At 40.6% G+C, this 24,123-nt stretch overlaps 1 protein-coding gene across 5 annotated transcripts in view; it reads left to right on the forward strand.

Annotated features, from left to right (window-relative positions):
* The window catches only part of RALGAPB (Ral GTPase activating protein non-catalytic subunit beta), a 62,182-nt gene that overhangs the window by 30,922 nt on the left and 7,137 nt on the right, over positions 1-24,123 (forward strand). For 3 of the 5 annotated variants that reach the window (XM_021536642.4, XM_021536644.4, XM_085557857.1), the window contains 14 exons: positions 1,500-1,564; positions 1,724-1,856; positions 3,821-3,954; positions 5,807-5,989; positions 7,974-8,125; positions 9,776-9,963; positions 12,105-12,211; positions 13,781-13,933; positions 14,551-14,760; positions 15,714-15,872; positions 17,810-17,975; positions 20,652-20,774; positions 21,506-21,642; positions 22,557-22,665. In XM_021536642.4, the coding sequence (XP_021392317.1) occupies positions 1,500-1,564; positions 1,724-1,856; positions 3,821-3,954; positions 5,807-5,989; positions 7,974-8,125; positions 9,776-9,963; positions 12,105-12,211; positions 13,781-13,933; positions 14,551-14,760; positions 15,714-15,872; positions 17,810-17,975; positions 20,652-20,774; positions 21,506-21,642; positions 22,557-22,665 (2,019 nt within the window). The remainder of the gene's footprint in view (positions 1-1,499; positions 1,565-1,723; positions 1,857-3,820; positions 3,955-5,806; positions 5,990-7,973; positions 8,126-9,775; positions 9,964-12,104; positions 12,212-13,780; positions 13,934-14,550; positions 14,761-15,713; positions 15,873-17,809; positions 17,976-20,651; positions 20,775-21,505; positions 21,643-22,556; positions 22,666-24,123) is intronic. The other 2 variants (XM_021536643.4, XM_021536646.4) reach the window with 1 other exon arrangement.

The following is a 24,123-nucleotide window of genomic DNA, read 5'->3' on the forward strand; positions in this document are numbered from 1 at the left end:
ATAATTTGTACCCAGTGCTGATGAAGGGTTGAGAATATCTGTGGTTCCCAAGTGAGGCCCTCAGAGCATTGGTGCTCTGACACCTATGTCTGACACCTAAGGGTGATGCTTTGTTAAATCCCACAGCCAGCTGGTTAGCTGCTCTAACTTGAATGGCTTTTCTACTGGGAATTATTATTCCCATGCTATCCCTGCCAGTTCACAGGCCCTGTGTTCCTCCTCTTAAGCTCCTATTTCCATATATGAAGTTATTTCCTGCTGGGTTTGGCTGGAGGGGATTCATGAATCTCCAGTTTAGGTAGAAATTCTCACATGTGCCACCAGCTTCTCAAAAATAGCAGGGTTTGTTTCCTTCTGCCAATAAATATTTGGCAGCAGGTTGTGTATTTCATAGAATCACAGAGTGGTTTGGGTTGGAAAAAAACTTTAAAGCTAATGTCATTTTACCCTTTTATTCCACCATGCATTCCACCCCCATTCCCTGGGTAGGGACATCTTCCACTAGACCAGATTGCTCCAAGCCCTGTCCAGCCTGGCCTTGGACCATTCCAGAGATGGGGCACCACAGCTTCTCTGGGTAGCCTATGTCAGGGCCTTCCCACCCTCACAAGGAAGAATTTCTTACGACCATCCCACCTCACCTTGTCTTCTCTCAGTGTGAAAACATTCCCCCTTGTCCTATCATTTCCCTTCACAGAAGTTGTATTTTTATAAATTTTCATTGATGGATGAGACAGGGGAAGGAGGCAGAAAATTTAAACTGAAGCCACCACATGTGCCAGTGTCAGCCAGTTTCAGGTCCATGTCCCTATTGCTTCCCTCATCATCTGGGAGTGATGCTGCCAAGCAGGTAACCCGAGTTTTTAAGTGATCACAGTCTGATGTGAGACAAGTAACCCCTCCAGCCCTTCTGTGAAGCCAAAATCTTTCCAAACTGAGGAATTTGACAGACCTATCACAGAACAGTTGGGGCTGGAGGAGAGATCTGGATATCAGTCAGTCTAACTCCCTGCCAAGGTAGAGTCAGCAGGAGCAGGTGACACAAGAACCTGTCCAGGTGGGTTTTGAATGTCCTCAGAGAGGGAGACTCCATGACATCCCTGGGCAGCCTGTTCCTGTGTTTTGCCACTCTCCACGGAAGGACGATTTTCCTCATGTTGAGGTAGAACTTACTCTTTGTCCAGTTGCTGGGTACCACTAGAGTCTGGCACCATCCTCTGGACACCCACCTTGAGATATTGATATGTAGTGATGAGATCCCATCTCAATCTTTTTTAGATTCTGTTCAAAGCATTTTTAACACAGCTGAAAGCTGTGTTAACTGTCTCAACTTTCATCTGCTTCAAATGGCTAAACTCAAAGCAAGTCCTGTGTTTTAGTAAGAGATTTTATAAAACAGGACTGGAAACCTCTACATTAGACCTTCTGTGCTGCCTGGTAACTTTTAGTAGCGAATTCTTCTGTAGTCCATAGTTACCTTCTTCTATCTGATTCTGCAGGTGCAATGTTAAATATTGTTCAGGATTCAGCACTGCTAGAAGCCATTGGCTGTCAGATGGAAACAGTGAGTATTTTTTTGTGAAGTTACTTCAGAAGGAATGCATTCCTCACTTTACCTGCGAATGGGGCTCAGGTAGCATCTTGAAGTTTGGTCTTTTGTATCTGAGAGCATGGGGAACTCAGAAGTCTTCTCATCTCTCTAAACTGCCTTTTCACTTTGCAGAATGGTGGTGAAAACAATCTCTTCAAAAGCCACAGTCGCACAAACAGTGGCATTAGCACTGCAAGCGGTGGCAGCACAGAGCCCACGACACCTGACAGTGAGCGGCCAGCACAGGCCCTCCTGAGGGATTATGGTAAGGCTAGCTCTTTGGAAAACTCTGTCACGGTATGCCAGGTTGATGTTTTCTGGGTTTTTCTGTTTTGCTTCTGGCTAAAGGATTAATGTGCCCAGGTGTTTGAAGCCAGGGGGATAGCCCAGCTGTGTGCTGCAAGTCTGCATTCACATGTGCATACTGGTTGTCTTAACCCTACTAAAGGACTCTAAACATTTTCAAAATCAGAATGTAAAAGCCTATGAAAAAGGTGTTTGCACACTTTAACTTAACATTTTCAAGACACTTAGTTTCTGTCAACAAGAATGAGATATATGTACACCAACTATAAATTAAGCTCTTCATTAGTTTCGATAGCATTCCATATGCTCACTTGACCTCTGCAGCACCTTTTCTTAAACCACATTTAAAGAACATTTCAGACACTCTGGCTTTTATAGAGCAAGTAAGCAGAAGGCTTGTGAGATGTCATATGCTGTAACAATAGAATTTATTTTAATTTAATTTTAATTTATTAACTTCAGTTTGCTATGTTTTGTACTGTCCATTTTTGACTCTCTGTAGTAAAATCCATGTTCTAAATCTGTGTGTGATAAGCTGGCCGTCAAGATCCTACAATTTCATTTGCTCCTTTTGTTGGCCAATTAAATGGGGGAAACAAATCACCTTTATTGTATTGTAGCCTAGACTGACAATTCTGTCATCACCAACTAGAAATGTTTGGTGGTGGTTTTTTCATCTAATTTTGTAAACAGCCAGAAGAGGGAGATTATCAGGAAAGGCTTCAGTATATTCTAGGGATTCATATAAACATGTTGGTGCTTTCACTTTTCCCAAGGATTTGCTTGTTTGAAATTATCAAAGTGCTAGTTTTCTGCACACCATATGAATTGCGTGTTTAATTTATGTGAGTTTTTATTGACAAGTGCTTGTAAAAATACTAATTTGTAAGATTTTAAAAGATCTTCTAAATATTTGAATTACAGTCTTCATACCATGACATATCTTGAAATATATTTTTATAGTGTATTCATTTTATTGGACTTTAAAAATTTACTGTGCACAGAAGGTAAGGTTGTAATGAGCTTATGAAAAGAATTGGTATTTCCACTGGATGCTTCAAACAAGAGAAAATTGAAAACGTGATGGTCTATTGTTACTCTTTAGCCATAGTAGACTCTTGAATCTGCTCCTAGTATGACATTAGACATAGTTCTTGAGTGTTAAATAAGGTAATTTATATTTTGGGAAGGATATGCCTTATCTGTCATAGTTCTCATGTCTCTTTATAACTAGTCATTGAGCAGTTTTCTATTTCTGACATTAATTTGCATACTTAAATTTTAACAAATACGGATAGTATTTATGTTTTGTAGTATTTTGAAGTGAGAACAACTGATACTTAAAACATTTTCTATTTTTAATTTTCAGTTAAAGGTTGAAGGAAACAGAAGGTTAAAAATAATTGTTTCTCTAGCACTGATTCTTTCATTATCTGTGTCTATTGAACTAGTGCAGCTTTTGATAAACATTAGGTGTGGAAAGAATGGTTAACTTCTGACACAGATACCTGAAATTACTTGTTCTCCTTAGTTCCTCAGTACAACTACTAGTGTTTAATATACATTACCAAAACATGTATTTCCAGAGACTAAAAGACATAACATGACAGACAATTTAAGTACAATAGCAAAACCTGAAGCTGGCTGTTCTGTTGCTGAAATGCTGCAGTGCTCTGGGATTATTCAAAATGTCTTAAAAAAATTAAAATTGAGCTAGCTTGTCTGAATGGGTTTTTATAATGCCTGGGAGAGTATGTGAGGGAGTTAGCCTGTGCAAAAGGCATCAACCAGTTTCAAGATGGTTAGGGTTTATTTTATGTCTGTATTGTGTCTGCTTTGCCTTGTGCCTGTGCTTTGCTTTTTGTCACTAATGCTTAGTTATTTTCCCTCCCTGTGGTGTGTGGTTTTGGGGTTATATCCTAGCTCTTCATACAGATACAGCTGCTGGCTTGCTGATCCGTAGCATTCACCTGGTAACTCAAAGGCTCAACTCCCAGTGGAGGCAGGACATGAGTATCTCTCTGGCTGCCCTGGAGCTGCTCTCTGGACTGGCAAAGGTGAGATATGCAGCTTGGTGTGCCTTGGCCCCTTCTCACAGGGTGGTTGTGGTCCTGCTGCCTTGGGTGAAAGTCATGCCACAAAACAGATTCTGTAGCTGACTTTGTCAGCAACTATTCTGTTTGGAAATTAAAAAGAAACAGTACTGCTGTTGTAGGTAATTTTCTGCCAGTGTAAACACACTGTGGCTCAAAGGACATGTAGCTCGGGAATGTCTTTTAGCTGAAGCTTCTGTTGTGCCACTTTTCCCTTTCCCTCTCATCTTGGAAATAGCTTTTAGACCTTGATAAAACTTAGTGTATTGCTAATAGGAAGTGTACTTAGAGGAGCCGTGATAACCTGGTGTGACAATTCAGCATTTCGTGTCATAATCTCTCAGGAACTCAACAGCTCTCTTTTAATTTGTGTCTCAGGCAGTTTTTAGGGCATTAAGTCAGTAGTGAGCCATATTGGACTGGGTGTTTATTCACTACTGCAGTAGCATGAACTGAAGAATGTATTTGAAAGTGTTCTGAAATGAATTAATGTATATTATTGGATCTTATAGAGCACCATACAGAGTCAGGGCTTTCTGCAGTTTGTGTGGTTAAGCCAAGGTCTCCTTGGTTTATTATTTTTTTTCTTCCAGGCTTATGGAAATGTGGAAATACATTATTTTCAAAAAATGTATCCCCGGGTTAATGTTAAATATTGTAGTCTTTGTGTAATTCTCATGGAACTGAAGTAATTATTGACCTGGAATATATTTCCCCTTTACAACAAAGTGGGAAAAAATAGACCACTTCCTCCTACAGGACTACTGTGTGGACTTGTTCTGCATGTGTCTTTAGAGGTGACATGTCCCAGAGCCTTTCTCAGGTAGGGGCTGTTCCCCTGTCTTCTATCTGTTCAGCACCAGGTTATAGTGGGACTTAGAAAAATAAAAAAATTTTTTTCCTGCAGGAGTGCTGGTTCACAAACCTGCCATTCAGAAGCTCATCTTGAGGGGACTTTGTTTGCTGTAGATCATGAGCTTCTGAAGGATGTTCTGGCTAAATCCTGGAGCTCTGAATTGTCACTCCCATTTGTGGAGTACAGCTGCCAGGCTTCAGTGCTGGCACCAGCAAATCCATCCACATTTCTGCTTGAATAAGCATGGTCAGATGCTGCAGAGCAGAAAAGTCTGTCAGTTCCTGTGCTGAGCCACAAGCCATGAATAGGAGATAAAGTTCTTTAGCCTTACAGTGCAGATCCTCATGGCTCATTGTACTGTTTCCTGAACTTCTTGTCTGGAGCCTTGCTTTCTGCAGCCCTAGCTGGGAAAGAAGCAGAGAGAGGTGGTTGCAGTGAGTTATGGGGAAGGGGTTATGGGGTTTTTATCAGTCTGCTTGTCTAGGGATGGCTTTTTTGTTCCTTTTACCCATGGTGAAAGTTATTGTGCTGAGAATATGTCTAGGGAAAAGTTACTTGAGCAGAATGAAGCCCTGTGGAAGGGAGACTTGGCAATAAGTGGGTTCTTGGAGATACAGAATGATTTGCTAGAGCTGAAGAAGAAGCATTTGTGGGGAAAAAAAATTCAATACTGCAAATTCAGCTTACATTTGGTTTCTTACCAAGCCACACTGAGACCACTCCTGCTCTTTGAAACTAAGCTATGCAATGTGGTCACACCTCAGTGCAGCATTTCCTTACTTTTAGTTTCAATATCCATCACTGTTAAACAATTTTACCTGCAATTTTAAGCTGTAATCAAAAAAGAGCACAACTGTTTATTGTGGTTTCTTGAACTGCATTTAGAAATGTTTTCCAAAACTGTTCTTCCCTCTAAGATATTTGTGGAGGAATTCTCACCCTGTTCCCTTGTTGATGCAGGTGAAGGTGGTGGTTGATCCCGCGGACCGGAAGCGCGCCATCAGCTCTGTGTGCAGCTACATCGTCTACCAGTGCAGCCGCCCGGCCCCGCTGCACTCCCGGGACCTGCACTCCATGATCGTGGCCGCTTTCCAGTGCCTCTGTGTCTGGCTCACGGAGCACCCCGACATGCTGGATGAGAAGGTCAGAGTCTCCCGTGGATAGGTTTTGAGTGCTGCTTCTGAAATGCCTTTTGTGCCCAACCTGTCTGTTCTCAATACTTTAAAATAGTGTGGTTGGCTTAGCTTTCTTAAGAATTACAGAAATAGTTTTTGTGCAAAATACTTTTGAACTTTAATTCCTGATATTTATTTGCCAGTATGTATTTTGGCTTTAAAATTACCTTTATAGTTAAAAAGATTGAATGTCTCAGTCTCTCTTCTTACTTTGTGAAACTGGAAAAAGAGAGAAGAAAAGAAACCTGGAGAAAACCAAATGAGAAATATAGAAATTAATGGGGTATCCCATCGCTACCTGCTGCAGGTAGCTATGACTCTCTTCATTTATCATCTCTTACCTGACTAAAACATTTTCTAGGTTTAACACAATTCCTTTGATGCTGATATTTTGATAATCAGAGTTTGTTTCACCAATTTTCTACAAACTGAGCAAAGGATAGGTCAATATAAGGTGGAATTTACTTGGGAAGCTTGAGAAGAGCAGGAAATGAGAGACATGTTTTCAATTGCCTTCTGCTCTGCTGTTTAAAAAAAATTGAATGTACATTTTCATTGTTAGTCTCTTTCAGAGCCAACTTAGTGATCTTTCGGAGTTTTTATAGATAATAGATATATATGTATTATGTAATATCTTTTTAGAGCATTACACATAAGAAGATGGAATACCCACAAGCAGAATTTCATTTAAAGATGCTTTCTGCATGTACTTTGGAGTACTGGTATGGCAGTAGGTGACTGTGGTAGGATAGGTTCCCTGGATGTAGCACAGTTTGTGTTTAGTCAGTTGCATAATGCTTCATTCCATTTCATTATAGTATTTTTTATTTCAATTACCACTATAAGGAGATAGTGTTACATACTGTGTGCATAGTACTGGACACTGAGTAGCTCATTCCTGAGTCGCGATAGTCAGATGAGAACCTTTCCCTAAATTTGCAAGTATTAAAAATGCAGCTTTCCAGGTGCCTCCTCTGACATTTGCTTTAAATTTCACCTGCTGTATTGCTACTCTGTAAACTCCTGCTGCAATTCTTAGTGGCCAGTCTTTTCAGCTCAATGCTGGTTAATTTTGCTCTGTTAGAGAACTTTGATTTTTCTCTTCACCTTTTATTCTATATCAACAATGAATATAAGGAAGGACAAAGGCCAAGACACAGAGCCCTGTCTGGTTTCTGGTGGTACAGCCTGACCAGTTGTGTTCAGTTTTAATCACGTATTTGTTCAGAAGTCTTTCTTTATTATTCTGTAGCTCAAACCATGAGATCCGAACCTTTGTTGTAGCAATCTGAATATTTTTAGTGGGTAATTCTGTTCTGCATAGCAGTGGTGTGTCATATCTGTAGTTCTACTAAGTGTTGGCCTCTCCTGAATAGATTTGTTGAAGCTTTTACATTGTACTTCTAGAATGTTCTTACTTTTCTCTTGGTGAATTAGATACCGTGATGTATTTTACTAACGAAATATGAATATATTTTACTAATGATGTTGGCAATTGAAAAATTTGAAAAAGGGTTTCTTGCAGCTTTCCAGATGAGTTCATTCTTAATGTGCTTAGAACTTAAAACTTCTGCAGAGCATCCTAGAAATACATTTATTATCTCTTAAAATATGTTTACGTTTTTCTGTTGCATTCATAATAGTCCTCTTGACAATTTGGTATACATGCAATGAAATACATTGTGTGTATTTATCCATTCAGAGAACTTTTTAACATTGGAATATAAATACATAATATAAGTACACATCTATAAACAGAAAACATACCAGTACTATAGCAAACATGATCTTATTTTAACAGTGCAGGAGTAATCTTCTGCCTTTAAATAAAGAGCTCATATTATAAGCAGTGTTTTTTGGTTTTTTTTACTTATTGATATATCACTGTTTCCCTGAGGTTTTGGGTATGTTTATCCAAGTTCTTCTGCCTCAAGGTGGTTCTTGTGTTTTAGGACTGTTTAAAAGAGGTACTGGAGATTGTGGAGCTGGGAATTTCAGGGAGTAAATCAAAAAACAGTGAACAGGAGGTCAAGTACAAAGGAGATAAGGAGCCAAACCCTGCATCCATGCGAGTGAAGGATGCTGCTGAAGCTACACTGACATGGTATGTAATTTGTTAGAGCACCTTTAATGTTCAATATTGCCTTGTCTGAGAATGTTTAATAGGGAGTTTGCAGCTGGTGGTCCCCGATTTAACAAGAGTGTTTAAGAAGTTAGGTAGTAGTTCCCTATCTTTGCCCTTTGGGCAGGGCTGTGTTTTCCTCCTCCCATTGCAAGGAGATCTCTGCCCCTCCCCTTAGAGGTGTTAACAGAAAACAGATCCCTCTGATCACTGTTTTCCCCTCCTGCCTCCTCTCTTCCTTGTACAGCAAAACCCAGACCCTCCTCCAGCCGTGGTGTTCTGTTCCCGGCCAGGCCTCTCTGCAGACAGCAATTCCTTCTCTCTTTCACTTACCCCAGTGATTGATCCTGTCTTCCCATTTCCTCTTCTCCTCATCCTGATAACATATGCTGTCCCCACTCTGTCTGGGAAACTGGTAGACACTATGTGACAGCAGGGAATGGCACATGCAGCACATGTATACTGAAGCAGGATTGGATGGCTTCCTGCCCACAGCGTTGGGCTTGATTAATATATTTGAGAGGTTCTGCTTGAAATGCAGTTACAGATAATGTGTGGGTTGGGGAAGGGAAGCACAGAGAGTAAAATTGGGATTTGCTCCAGAGAAGTTGGAAAGCACTGTGTTATGGGCTGAACAGTATAGTGGCAGACAGGACAGACTAAGGATGGGGAGGATAAATATATTTTGCAAAGGGCAATAGCTGGTTTCTTTTTTGCTCTCCTTTAGAATCCAACTATTATAAACATTATTGTTAGTAAAAACAACTCTGTAATTTCCTAGAAAAAGCAACTACTTATTGGAACTTGTGGACAAATCCATATTGTTGCCTGAAAGTGTTTATTTTAATTTACAGAGATGAAACTGTTTTCACAGTAAAGTGGAAAAATCTGCAGACTTACTTTTGCTCTGGGTGTTGGTGTTAATTGTAAAGTCCTGACTTAGATCATATGAACTTCAGTCCGACGCTGGACAACTCTCATTACTGGTTCCTGCCATAGAAATTTTCAATTTCTAATAGTGTTATAACTGTACAACTTCAAATGGTTTAAAACAATGCTTCTAGGGGCCTCCTAAGGCTGTGGCTCCAAGGAGGTGGGCACTGTTGGATCCCACCTGGGGGCTTTCTTCCAGGGATGATTACCAACTGTGATGGTTGTGTTTGTGTGATCCTGGCACCTAAGGGGTGCCAATCCCTTAAAGGGTTTTAAGTTACTGTAATCTGTACTTGAAGAAAGCAAAGGCAGTTTTAACTAGTGCGCTGTCATGTCTGTCCTGCTTGTTGATATGAAAGGGCTAAAGAATGGATGGTTGGAGAAATAATATTTTAAAAATGAACATAAAGCTATGGAAGGGTACAGATCTTCATGCTTTAAATAATGTCTTAATATCTTTATAACCCACGTTCTAAAGAAGCTCATTCTATAGGCAGAGTGCCCTTCTTTGTAAGTTTCTGTGCATGTTTTTCTGAAGGTGCAGGTTATCTTTAAACAACCTGATGGCTGAGGGCAGATGTGCCCTGATAATGTAAATGCTAGGTCAAGATACAGATGAAGAATGTGAGTGAAAGTTTGTGCTTGGGTGGAACAGTTCACTTAATCTGACATAACTCTCAACTTTTTTCTCACTTGCAGCATTATGCAGTTACTTGGAGCATTTCCTTCTCCCAGTGGTCCCGCTTCTCCTTGCAGCTTGGTGAATGAAACAACATTAATTAAATATTCCCGTCTCCCTACCATAAACAAGCACAGCTTCCGTTATTTTGTTTTGGATAACAGTGTCATCCTGGCCATGTTGGAGCAGCCTCTAGGGAATGAACAGAGTAAGTTCAATTTTCTGTTTCCTTTTTTTCTCAGGCTAAAACTTTCTGTACAGAGCTGCAAAACAAAGGTACTTCATCAACTGTCTCTCACTTTTCAGAGGTCTGTGAGTGGGCACACAGAGAAGAGTGTTGCTCTGGGTGGGAATAACTTTAATGCCAGTGATAATCAAATGTGCACAAGCCTACCCAAATTGTTTGTGCAGCTGTCCAAGTCTTTCAACCAGTTAGATCCTATACTTGCTGCTGACTCCGTTGAATTAATGGGTGATGGACAAAAGCAATAGCATTACATTTTGAAACATCCTTGTTTGTACAAGAATAAAAATCTAAAAAATATGGGAAACTTGATAGAGATGAGCGCTTAACATATGGTTAGTATGTGTTCTTTATGCTTGCACCATCACTGCTGCTTGCTTTATGCCTCTTATTATTGTATATTTCTATGGGTGCTTTCAGCTTAAGTAGTTTTAGTTGCTTAGGAGCTGTTACAACTTTCCTGTGTGTGATCCTGTTCTGTTAATGACACCTCCTGTAAAGGAGATTTGTCACAGGGTGTTGCCTTTCACAGCTGAGTCTAACTCATTTCAGCCTCCTAGACTTTGACCTTCAGGAACTTCTATTACAAAAATCTGGTATTAAATGATGCTTTGAACAGCATAACTTATCCCTTGTAAGTCTTCATATGTCATGGTGTTACCTAATAGAACAGATAAAAATTCTTTAACATGTTATTTCAGTTAAAGACTAACTTATGTTAGAACTGATAGACTGTCCCCAGTACATTTTCCTCATGTGTAAATAGGATGAAACCTAAAAACCAATCTTGAAAGCACATATTGCACAGAACTGCATGAACTAGTGCTCAGAAGTTGAGTTGTGGTCCAGAGTGCTCTGATCATGTTGAGAATCACTGAATAGATCTTGCAGGAAGTGACAGTGCTGGGAGTCATTGCCACATATTCACCCCCAGTCTGTGTTGGAGCAAATGTGTTCCCGACTGCAGTGGATTAGAGTGTACTAGAATGGCCTAAGCAATTCTCATCCTCACTCTGCCTCTGCTAAATGTGTTACTGTGGAATCCTGCAAACCTGTTGGAATCAAAAGTTAGATTATCTCTTCTTGCTGTGTATAACTTACTTACAAATCCCCTTGGAATTAAAAGATTAATTGCATTAATACACAAGTACATCAGGCCAGTTCTGAGGCAAATCACAGAAGTGAGTGACTGAGGAGCTGGTTTGGGTTCTCTTTGTGTGTGTGTGCGCTTATGTACACACTGTCCTGCACCCTGAAGTCCCCAGGGAATACTGGGGAAGGAATAGAGTTCTGCTAGTTACCTGATGGTGCCAATGTGTGGTTTATATGCAAAAAATATAAATGCAGATATCTTCAAGAAGGAAAGCTTATGATGAAGTATGATGATCTCATCTAAGGTGACTAATATTGGTGACCTTTTAAATCTTGAAGGAAGACTGAAATCCCTGCAATGTTAAAACCATCACTGTGCCAGTAGAAAGCCACCTCAGAACTCTGTAGTCTGACCTCCTGCTGTAGACCAGGCCAGCACTGGATTTGGACCAAGATAACACAACCTGGTGTTGTCCAAGTGGGTCTTGCAAACCTGGGAGGACAACTTCTCTGTCTCCCTATTCCTTGTGGGGAAAAATTTTCCATGATGTGGAGTCAGAATCTTCTGAGTCTTTGACCATTATCTTTTGTCCTTCCACTGCTCCTGCTGCTGCTATTTGTTAGGAATTTTTGCAGAAGGTCATGGAAGCATCATGGAAATGTTGTCTCCATATGGTCATTGTCTCACCTAAACAGGCAATGACTGGACAATCTTCTTTGATTTCTTGGAGATATTTGGAGAAATTGTGATCTGCATGAATTTGGATGAAAGTTGCTTTTAATGATGAAACTGAGCTGGCAAGTATTTAACTGACATAGTAGACTAGCACTAACTGCTGCAAAGAGATCTGCTTGATTCTCACCAGGAGTTTTCTTCAGGGTCAGAGAGGAGTTAACCATGAAAGAAAAACCTCTGCTGTCATGCCTGCATTTTTTTCTTGTTGAATGATTACACAGTGAACTGTTTGCAGTATATGATGATGTCTTATTCTCTTTACCCATGTGCTTTGCAGATGACTCTTTCCCCTCTGTCACGGTTTTGATCCGTGGGACGTCTGGAAGATTTGCGTGGGCCCAGCAACTCTGTCTTTTACCAAGAGGAGCTAAAGCAAATCAAAAGGTCTCTATCAAAGCCCATAAAGAAATCTTTAACTTAGAGATGTTCAGCAGAAATTCCACTAATGTGAGACAGAAACAGCCCCCCAGAGCTGGTGATTATAGATTAAGGCTGAGCCACAGGGCCTTTAGCTGTAGGTAATGTGCCACATCTCTGGTGACTCTTTACCACTTGTGATTAATATAACCTACAGGCTGTGAAAATGCTGTTGCTTTCTTGACTTGCAGACTTGCTTAATGGAGGGAGAGTTCTCTTTTCTCTGAAATCATCATGTGAAGTGATGGGATAAGGTATAGTGTAGTTAGTGTGTAGGCAGGGCTAGTTTTCAGGTGTCAGGCAAAGCCCTTGCAGCAGAGAGCATGAAGTCTGGAGGTGTAGAACGTGGTGCTGCATAGAGAACAGGTCTTCAAGCTACAAAGCCTGATGTTGCAAAGATGGCTGTAAACCTGCTGTGAAAAAAATTATCTAGCTGAACTCTGGAACAGCTCTGGAGATAAATGATGGAGGAGAAATACCTCAGTCTTATTTTATTTTATCTTATTTCTTGCAGTTATCTAATGGAGCAAATACTCTTGTCATGAAAATTTCTGTCTGTGAATTCTCCAAATCTTTAAACTCTTCTCATGACCCTCAGTAAAAGAAAGGCACTAATGTAGCTGAAATGAGGGCTTGTCAGTCTTAGCTGGCATGTTCACATTTAGATGAATGTGGTCTCTGTGAAGCAGCCTTTGGGAAGACCATCCACGATGTGTTTGGGCTCTGCTATCTCTGGAGCTGAGACCCTTGGCTAAATAATCTCAGTCCCGGTGTGCTACCTCCTACACTAAAGGGCAAGCCATGATCTGACTGCTGACCTCTTCACCACTTTTAAGGGAACCTTTCCAACTTGAAGGCATTCTACAAGACAATTGTTAATGGTTTTGCCCTTTTGAAATGTAATCAGTAGTAAACTTAGTAAACAACATTGAAGATGCCATAAAGGTCTTGCTTGCTTGGAGCTGGTGCACCTCTAAACCTGCACCTAGATAATTTGTTGTTTTCTTTGATAACTTGAAGATGGGAATTATATAATGACAGTATAGAACATGATGTAGTAGCAATGTCAAAATTGCATCATGATCCGTGATGCAAATGCTTTGACTATTGTGGCAGTGCATCTCCTGATCCACAGCATTGCTGCTATCTTTGAGACCTTGGCTTGTTGTGATCATCACAGTCAGAAGGGTTGAAATGGAGCTTCTCAAATACTTGCCAACTTTCTCTAAATACAGTTAGAATGGGCTGAAAATAAGATGTTGCTATGTAAGCTTGCCATTTTTTTTTGGGTTTGCAACTGTTTACAGGCTAGATGTTTAGCACAGTTCATAGATTTCAAAATGGACAGTTGAGTCTTTTTAAAGTTTACAGTCATGTTTTCAATGCAAGTCTATTAGTTTAAAGTATTTAATGTGTTTTAATAATGTGCTGCTTACTAATAGTAGTTTTGGTGGGGAGGGAAAATGTTTTTTATCTGTTGTATTATTGTCTAGTGATGCAATACCTTGAATGTAAAAACAACTTTTTTTTTGTCAGACATTTGTGCCAGAACCTCGACCAGCTCCTAAAAACGATGTTGGGTTGAAACACACTGTGAAACAACGCCCTTTTCCTGAAGAAGTGGACAAGATTCCATTTGTGAAAGCTGACTTGAGCATTCCTGATTTGCATGAAATTGTGAATCAGGAAGTAAGTAATTGTCTCTGACTTCATTTTGTTCTTAGGGCTTTTGTCTGTTCATGAGTTGTGCACTTATGTCTTACTGTAAATAGTTGCATTCTTTGGCTTGTCCAATTTCACATTAATGGAATAATAACCTCTGCAAATGAGTTAAATCTATGCACTTCTCCAGAAAAATGCCAATGCTTTGGTTGTGTTATTTGGGAGACACTGTTCAACATGTTTTATTACTGATCCTAATATCCTGGTACTGTAGGAAGCAATGACTTGCACTTTCTTGCTTCTTCTGGGGAAATGGAAGGGTCTTATTTGAGACCTTTCTGGGGGAAGAAGAGAGTGCACGTCTCTAAATATTTTAAAGTTTCACAGGATCTAATTTGTTTTCATTTCTGTCCTCTTGAATAGGAGAAGCCATAGCTGCTACTGGATATTCACAGAGCTCTCCTATGCCAGGGTGTTTAGGCGCTCACTTTGCAGTGTTGAAAGGTCTTTTTGAAAGTGTTTTAGTAACTATTCTGATGGTGGACTGCAGCTGCTGTTCTAGAGCTTTCCTAAGTGATGGAACTGTTTTCTTAGTGGATCTTTGTGATTTTGGTGACATCAGCAGTTCACACAATGTTTTCCAGCTCGAAGAGCGCCATGAGAAGCTGAGGAATGGCATGGCTCAGCAGATTGTCTTTGAGACTTCCGTAGATCAGAGAAGTGAAGAGGAGTGGCGGAAGAAGAGCTTTCCTGATCCCGTCACAGAGTGTAAGCCCCCGCCAGCAGCACAGGAGTTCCAGACAGCACGTCTGTTCCTCTCTCACTTCGGGTTCCTCTCATTAGAGGCATTGAAGGTGATCTGTTTCCTCTTGGTGTTGTGTGGTTCTTCCAGTTTCCATGTGGTCTGTCTCAACAAAAGGGAGAAAAAAATTTTGGTAGTGGAAGATCATCTGTGTACTTCCAACTACTGTTCAGCTGTAGTCTAATCAAATCAAGTGATAGATTCCAGTATTCCAAGATGCAGAGCAAGGTTGTGAAAGGCTGGGCCTCAAGTTGAAAATGCTCTGAACAGGTATCTGTATCTTTGTTTTTAGTAGGTGTATACATCATCACACTGAAATGTTCACATTTAAAACCATTCCACAACTTGAGTTAGGGTTTTGGGGTGGTACTTGAAGACTCTCTGAAATACAACTACCACAGAAGTTTTGCTACAGAGGTGGTTGTGCTGAAGTGGTTTAGTCATGCATAAACACTTAATACATAATAGATGTAGAAGTTTATTTTTTAAATTAAAATAATTTTTTTTAGAGATTATCCATATTCTTAATTTGAAATTCTGCCTCTTACCTATGAGTTCTCCCTTGTATTTGTTGCTTTTCCCTTCCAGAATGCTGTCAGGAAAAGTAGATTATAGATAATTTGCAAAAATGTTGTCTGAAAGTGCTCAGTGTATTACGTATCACTGGTATTTAAGTTAATCTGAAGCTGCACATGCAAGCTGTGATATTCTGAAAGCATCTGCTGTTTTCGTTGTGTTCTCTTCTTGAGCAAAATATTATGTCTCTCACTGGCAAAGTACCATTTTTGATTAATGAGAGTGGAATGCCACGAATTGTCAACCTGTTATGCTTCCTGTTACTCATTTACAATTACAAGATTATATCACATCAGAAATCCCTGTATAATTTTGCTCTTAGAGAAGGGAAACTCTTTTTTATATTTGAATGGATTGCCATTAAAGCCATAAAGACCTTTCAATTAAGAAAGATGGGTTTTTAAGCTGTTGAACTTGTCTATTGGGCAGGAACCTACTAACAGTCGTCTACCTCCTCACCTGATTGCACTTGACTCTGCTCTTCCTGGGTTTTTTGATGACCTTGGTTACTTGGATTTGTTACCTTGTCGTCCTTTTGATACTGTTTTCATTTTCTACATGAAGGCAGGCCAGAAAACTAGCCAGGAGGTAAGTGAAAGTGTAGAGTGCCAACTAGTCTATATTGTCTTGTTTCTAGTAATTTCCAAGTGAGTAAAGCATCAGTGCTGGTGATTAATAGAGTGGAGTGTCAGAACTAGTGTGAGCTACAAGTCACTGCATACTCTCTTCATCTGTAGGTTGAAATATGTTGCTCACACTTAGGACTACTGTAACAAATTTAATATATTTTTAAATATAGTTAAGACATATAATATTAATAGTATTTTTATTATCTGTTCTGTCCTTATTGTCCTTATTTGTAGAGTTCAAAGATTCAGATCAGAAAGGCATTTCAGCTTTATTGGCTCAGCTTGCAGGGAAAGTTGCAGTTTGTTCCAGCAAAGAGCAATGTCAAGGTAGTTTGGTTTCATTCTAATGCTAAACACATGTTAAAGGAATGAAAAACTTTCTGCAAGTAAGGAAGTATTATTGCATTATAAGTCTTTATGCTATCATATTTAGATTCAAAGGCAATTAGGTTAATCAGGTTAATTTGTGCAAATGTAAGTTGTGACTTCTTTGTGACATAGAAACATGCTAAGAGAGTTAATGGGCTCATTAGGAAAGGGTGTTTCTCTAGTACCTTCTCATTCCATTCATAAACTTTCACAGTAAAGAGCTGAAGCGTGGCTTCTGTAATAAATAACGGTGCCACCTCCTTGTGTCACTGTGAACGCACAGTTGGTAGAACACTGCAGCACCTTCTACTTCAGTGTGGGACACAATTCTTGAAACCAGGATCATCTGTCTGTGAGTGTTCAAATTGCCATTCAGAATAGCCAGTGCGGAATCTTGTCATCTGCAAAGTCAGGTATGGAACAAGATATGCTAGGTCTGCCTTTGACCTGAGATTTGCACTTGCCGAACTAGCAGAATGTTGATATGCTCTTAAGGAGGAGCTCTTATGTCTTCGAGCCCACAATTACCCTGACTTTTTCTGAAGCACAGCTATGGTTTCAATGTGCTCAGTAATGAGGATTAATAATGATATTTCAATGCAGTGTGTCTAGTCACTCCTGAACACTGTATGAGGCATTAGGATGGAGTGTCAGGACTATGTGGCTACACAAAGCCTGCAGCTTTGAAGCTTTCCTTCCAGCGCCCATCCCTGTAATTTCTGCTTTGTTGAGGCCTGTGTCCCAATGTTCTGCCCCTGCACAAGCCAAAATAATTGATGCTTCTGCCACAAAACAAATTCCTGCATGGCCTGGAAAGGATGAATGGATTGTTTGTTCCACCAATTCCAATGGTACTGGTACCCAAATCACACGTGTCCTTGTGTACTGTTTGGTGAAGGGCTCAACTCTCACTTGGTCATAATTAGATAAAAATTGCCTTAACGTGTGGAAACATCCCAGATCTCTGTCAGAAGTAGAATTAATGTTTAACGTGAACAGTACAGTGTGATGTTTGATTAAAGTGCACATTTCATGCTACTGAAAATTGTTTTAGAAAATCTTTTTCATACTTTAATGTGCTGTGATGCCTGTGCTTTAAATCATTCTATGTCATGTACAGGTGAGTAGTGAGGAAAATTAATTTCTCTTCAAATTTTAACTTGGTCTAATAGTGAAAAGTATCTAGAAAACCCTTGGTGCAGATGCAGGTTCTGCACTGAGGACTCAGTGTTTTTTCTGATGGGTGCTTGAGTCTCCAGTACTGTTTCCAGCCATTTAATTTACTGGTTTACAGGCTTTGAAAATGCTGGCAGAAAGTCAAGTTGATTGAACAGGACAAGGCAAAGCAGGGTAGGGGGATGCTGAGGAGCAGGGAGTAATGTCCATGTAGAAAGTCTGGGGTTTCAGGCTTGTTCTGTAGCTATATTTGGGCAAAACCATGTTGGTGACAAACATTTAATTAAAAAGCTGGGGAGGAAGAGACTTGTTTCCGCTTCTGTACCAACATGGTGCTGCTGGTGGTTTCAGATCCTGAAGAACATGGAGTCTTCCAGAATTGTTCAGCCCCACTTCCTGGAGTTCTTGCTGTCTCTTGGCTGGTCTGTTGATGTTGGGAAGCACCCTGGGTGGACTGGTCATGTCTCAACAAGCTGGTCAATCAACTGCTGCAGTGATGAAGAGGGACCTGAACAAGGTAAGACATAGTAAATGTCTTTTGTAGTAAATTAAATTGTTTAGGCTCCTTTAGAAGACAATTTTCTTGCTCTTGTGTACCTATCTGAATACTGGCACACTTTTTTCAGTTGGGTTGGTTTTTTCTGGGGTTTTTTTGGGTTTTTTTGGGGTTTTTTTTGTTTGTTTTTGCTGAGGATTTTTTGTTGTTGTTGTTGTTATTTTTTGTTTGGGGGTTTTTGTTTGTTTCTGGTTTTTTTAATAAATGATGTTTGCTAGAAAGAAATGTGTAAACATTAAATGAAGCTTCAAGTCAGAGTAAGCAAAACTAATGTCTGTATGTTGTTGGGAAGAAGTAGCCTCAGCAAAAAAAATACCTCTGGGCTATATTTTTTAAAATCTGAAGAGTCTTTAATAAATTATTCCAAAACAGTATTCAGGTTAAATGTGTTGCAGATTGTTCTGTGTACTGGCAAATAGGCTTGAAATGCTGTGTGTTTGTTTGTTTGTTTGTGTTCTCTAAGTAGATTAAAATGAAATATTGACTTAAGCTCTTGTTTATAGGTCCTGGACGTGTTGGAACTCCCACATGTTTCTCTGTCTTGCTTCATTGACTCTGCTTTTTTCCACTAGAGCAACTCTTACCCTGAGCTTGTCATACACCACCCTCTCCCCATTCTGTCACCCAAAATAATCCTCAGGAATGTGAGCTAATACCCCAGGATGGGAAACTGGGGGCTGGGTTTGCTTCTCCCTTGGACAACTTGATCAGATCCTGTGGGAATTGGTAGTGTTTGGGCTGGTTTCAGTGTCACTGCTCCAAAGCCCAGACCTGTTCTGGGTGATCTCCAGAGCCCCAGCCTCTGGTGGGCCACCCAAAGGCATTGGTAAGGCTGGTGCAGCTTGTTTATCATCCTTAACCTGATGCTGACATCAGGTGTAACACCATTACAGCTGCAGGTGCTTAAGAAGCACTTGCTCTGCTGTCCATTCACTGTGTCTTATAGGAGTGCCCATCACCTGTATTTGCAGCAGCTGGAGACTTCTTAAGTTATGGAATAAAAGTACAAGGCTGGAAGTGTTCAGGTGAGGTTAGAGTACACAGGCATTGCTTTCTCTGAGCGAGTCAGGATGACTTACAGAATGGCCAGGTCTGGATTTAATTTCACTTTAAGGACAGGGTCATGCTGTGCTTTCTCAGAGGCAGAGCCCTCTGATGTCCCTTTGCAGTGGTGTGTCAGAACAACTGGAGAAGACAGGTCCCTGAATTAGCAAGGGACCTGGTTTGATGTAGACTTTTCAGCTCAAATTTTTTCAGTCATTTGAATGAAAACATAGACCACTAAATAACTGAATTAATTCAACCAGCCTGGGGAAGAAGGAAACAGAAAAAGCATTTTTCTGAAATGGAAGGAAGGAAAGGCAGGTTACTTTTAATCTGGTTCTGCTGGTCAATGAGCACAGGACCGATGTGGAGCAGCTGAGGGAGCTGGGAGGGCTCAGCCTGGAGAAAAGGAAGCTCAGGAGAGACCTTCTTGCTCTCTACAACTCCCGAAAAGCATTGTAGCCAGGTCACGGTTAGTATCTCAGGTAATGAATGATGAGAGGAAATAGCCTCAGTGCAGGTTTAAGTTGGCTATTAGGGACAATTTCTTTATGGAAGGGGTGAGGCACTAGCACAGGCTACCCAGGACAGTGGTGGAGTCACCATCCCTGGAGGGATATAAAAGCTGTGCAGATGTGGGACTTGGCGACATGGGTTGGTGGTGAGTTTGACAGTGCTGAGCTAACAGTTGAACTCAATGATCTCCAGCCTCAATGATTCTGTGAGTCTAAAATAGCTTCTGGCAAGTTGTGGTTAAAATAATTTCATGGGAATGTTTCCCTGAAGCACCCCCAAAATCAAAGAAATTCCTAAATAGATGGGCTTGAGTTATGGTGCTGCTCCTTGGGCACCTGTGCACTGGATATGTAGGAATCTCTTCCTGATGCTGAAGAATGGCTTGGAGTCTTCAACATGTCTCTGGCCATTTCTCTGTCAGTATACTGAATTTCACTGCTCCAGTGGCTTTGCTGAAGCAGCTATCCCAGAAACCCTTCTGTAAATTGAATCAGAGAAATAATTCATTTTAAAGTCCTCGCTAAGGGAAGGAAAAGGGGGGAGGGAAGTTCTTTCACTGCTCTGATGGCCTGTATTGGCCAGTTGTGGTGAGGGAGTCAGTGGGGACCTTTCTTGCGTTGATTAGTGACAGCTTTTTCTAACTCTGCTTGACAGAGAAAAGACTGAAGACAGCCTGTAGAAATTGGAATTCTAGAATAGTATCAGACTAAAGTGATAAATGTTAGAATCCTTTGGAAATGGAATGACTAACTAGACAGAATGCTCAGACATAGATAGCAGATGTATTCTTGTGGCAGATGTTTTTACTAGAGTACTAGGAAATAAAGAATCCAGTACATTGGAAATGTATTCAAAATGAAGCCACTCCCAATCCAAAATGACTTTTCCTTCAAGACAGTAAAAATAGATATCTGAGAAAGGTTGTTAGCCATGAAGTTTGACTCATTTCATTTTAAAATGACATTTGCATGATTTCTTCTCATTGATTGCATCTTGTATTTGAAGGTAATTTCTGATGCAGAGCATAAAGAAGTAGAGCTTCCTTCTGGCTAAACTTTCCTTTTCTGTCCGTTTCAGATGATCTAATTATCTCAGAAGATGTTGGGGCAAGTATCTTCAATGGGCAGAAGAAGGTGCTGTATTATGCAGATGCCCTGACAGAAATTGCCTTTGTTGTCCCATCACCAGTGGAATCCCTGAGTAAGATCTGTCTTTACATGCTCTATACAAAAGTGAAAACAAGGAAAATAACTTTTTTTTTGTTTGAGACTCTTTCAGAAGCAAAACCTAAACAGATTAGCTAAGTAGTGTGTTTAGCAAGATCCTTGTCAAAAAGGTGTGGATGTTTAAATTGCAGCATTCTAATCCTTAAACTCCTTCCAGATGTGGCATCTGTTCTGTACCTTTCTCTGAACCTCAGTAGATATCCAGGCATGCACAGCAGTTTTGTTGTTGACAGGGTGCTTTAGGTTGGACATGTGATTCATCATTAACTGGTGAAGTCTATTTTTTTTTCCTTTCCTGTCAGTGATGTGCTCCTGCAGCACATACCGGAGTGTTTGTACCAATGCTAAGTAGAAAAGCAGCAGCTTTCATGGCATCTTTGGCATGCTAAAAGTTGCCTGGAATAAAATATGGTGTAGCCATAGGAAGAAGGAGACTCTATTCTGTAGGAAATTGCTGGGATGTGTGTAAGTCCATAGGGAATGCTTTATTGGCAGTCTGTTTCTGGAACAACTGGCAGTTACCTCCTAGCTTATCTTCCTGTTTATGAGGACTATATTGACTTGACCGTACATTTATGCATGTCTAGTTTCAAAAGCTTTACATTTTTTAGTATCAAAACCTTATAGATGATGGCAGCTTGGCAGCTTATTTTTTTTTGGTGGAAGAATAGATAAAACCCACCTTTTTTTTCTTCTGTCTTACAGCTGATTCGCTGGAAAGCAGTGTCTCTGACCAAGAAAGTGACTCCAACATGGATCTGCTGCCAGGAATACTGAAGCAGCAGCCTTTGACACTTGAACTCTTCCCCAATCATACAGACAATCTTAATCCCTCCCACCGGGTAAGGCAAAACTTGCATTGAAAAATAGTGTGGTTTTTTGGTGGTTTTTTTGTTGTTGTTGTTGTTTTGGGGTTTTTGTTTTTGTTTGGGGTTTTGTTTGTTTGTTTTTGGTGGGTTTTTTGGTTTTTTTTTTTTTTTACTTTTCAAGAAACATGCTGGCAATGCTCAGGACTTTTGGTAGTCTATGATTTGGTTTCCTAGTGTGTAGAGCTACTTGTTCCTTGACATTAATCTTTGATATCTGCTTTGGTCCTGTCAGAATTTGCCTCTACCATAGGACATAGCAAGCTTACATTACTTAAATATAACACTTAGACATGCTAAGTGGTAATAGTGTGCATCCTGAAATCTTGAAATGTGTGCAGGAGAAAGTATATGCAATATTTACAGAGTAATTCAGTCTCAAATCCATGCTTGGAAATTGAGGATGGATAGACATGAGCACTTTTCATACCTACCCAGTTACAAACAGTGTCAATTGTGTCTGAGGTACCAGAAGTTGCTTTTGTACACTAATAAAGCAGAAAGCCATGAACTGTTGTATCTGTAAGCGAAAGACTTATTATTGCTGGTTACTTGTTTAGAATTCACCTCCAAATGTATATTTAGTTACTAATTTAAGGTCTTCAAGAACATTAAGAAAAACTTCTAACTGATTCAAGGTTGATTTTATATATATATATATATATATATATATATATATATATGTATATCTTAGTTTATATTGAAAACTAGTAGTTGGCGACCCAGGTTGCAGTGAGTAGTTCCAGCACAGCTGCCCCTGCTCAATAGCTGGCAGAGGTTGTACCTGGATAAGTTATGAATGACTGAGAAGCAGCTCAGAAATACTTGTTGTCTGCATTATTGGATTCACAATGTTTGCAAATGCTGCTCTTCCCTTATGTTCAAAACAGCTCAGTCCTACTTCTAGATCCAAGAGGATGCCTCAGGGCCGAACCATTCCACCAATGGGACCTGAAACCAAAGTGTATGTGGTCTGGGTGGAACGTTATGATGATATAGGTATGTACAACTTCTAGCTGTTCACTAAGGTAACAACAGAGCAGAAACCAGAGGAAAAGCCCTGTTCTGTTTTTTTTTTTTTTAATGAAATAAAATGCTAGATCATGTAACCATAGGCTGGTTTGAATTGGAGGGGACCTTAAAGCTAATCTAGTCCCAACCCCCTTTCATGTGCAGGGACACCTTTCACTAAACCAGGTTGCACCAAGCCCCATCCAGACTAAACCCTTCCAGGGATGGGGCAGCCACAGCTTCTTTGGGCAACCTGTGCCAGAGCCTCACCACCCTCACAATTAAAATAAGTCCTAATTAATTGTTGTCTGTAATAACAACACTAAGACTCTGAATCAGTTCTTCAGTATTTGCATTGCAATCCATAAGGGTGTACATGAATCAGTGGCATATGGAGGTCTGAAATTTCCTGTAGTGCTGCCAGTACCTGTGAAATGCTGTAATGAACCTTCTTAAGGTCAGCACGCAAGGCAGGTGTGTTCCCCTGCTTCTGAGTTCTCCTCAGCTGTTGTCTCCTAGGAGTGGATCTGGTTTTCTTCCTTTAAAAAAATGGCTTCTGACACCTGCTGCTTCTTTGCTGGAGGGATCATCATCCTCCTTGGTATGAAGGCTCCTTTGGAACTCCATATTCTCTCTCTTCAGGGGGAGATCGTTTGTTCTGCTCTCAGGGTGTCTGCTCCATGCTCCCTTTCTGCTGTGTTGCTCAGGCAAGCTCCTGCTCCTCATGCAGCTTTGTTTCTTAGTTTGGTGTTACCTCTCTGCCTCAGGCTACTGCTGCTTTGGGAGAGACCCAGCTTTGCTTATCCTGTTACAGCCATGGCATGGCCATGGTGAGCAGCACTGAGGAATTCTTTGTCCCCAGAATCTTCTTGTGTGTTGGTTCCAAGCCATGGCCTGGCCTCAGTACTATGTGAGAGTCTCTGTGCACTGGCCTAGCCCAGCAGTGTCTGCGAGACTGGCCAGGAATGCTGCTTTGTTCTGTCTTTGATTTCTAATCCTGGTTCCCAGTCTGGCAGTAAGGGTGGACCTTAATTAAGGCCTTAGCTCCTTCCAGAGTAAAGCAACCACAGGAATGGGAGCAGCAATCAATAGGAAACTTCCTGTTAAATATAGATATAAATTCTCAGGAAGACCACCTTGTCCACAGCATGTCCATCTTTCTGAGATGAGGAGGCAGACAGCAAGTTCTGCATCATCATTTCCTTGCCCAGACATTGGCTCAGAGTGTGTTCCAAGCTGATGTCCCTGAACTACTTCCTTCTTGGGTGGCAGCTAGACACCCGTCACTGCAGGGGCAACAGCTGTGCTACACAGGCATGCTTCTGTTTGACTGTTTCTTTCAGCAGCCATAGGAATCTCCCAGAGTTCTGGGCCTGAAGCTGAAGAAATGAGTTTGTGAGCCTCAGTAAGCCTGGCAGTTGGATGGAGGGGAGGGCAGCTCTTGGA

Source organism: Lonchura striata, chromosome 20 (assembly GCF_050655825.1).
Source record: "Lonchura striata isolate lonStrDom1 chromosome 20, ASM5065582v1, whole genome shotgun sequence".
Taxonomy (NCBI): Eukaryota; Metazoa; Chordata; class Aves; order Passeriformes; family Estrildidae; genus Lonchura; species Lonchura striata.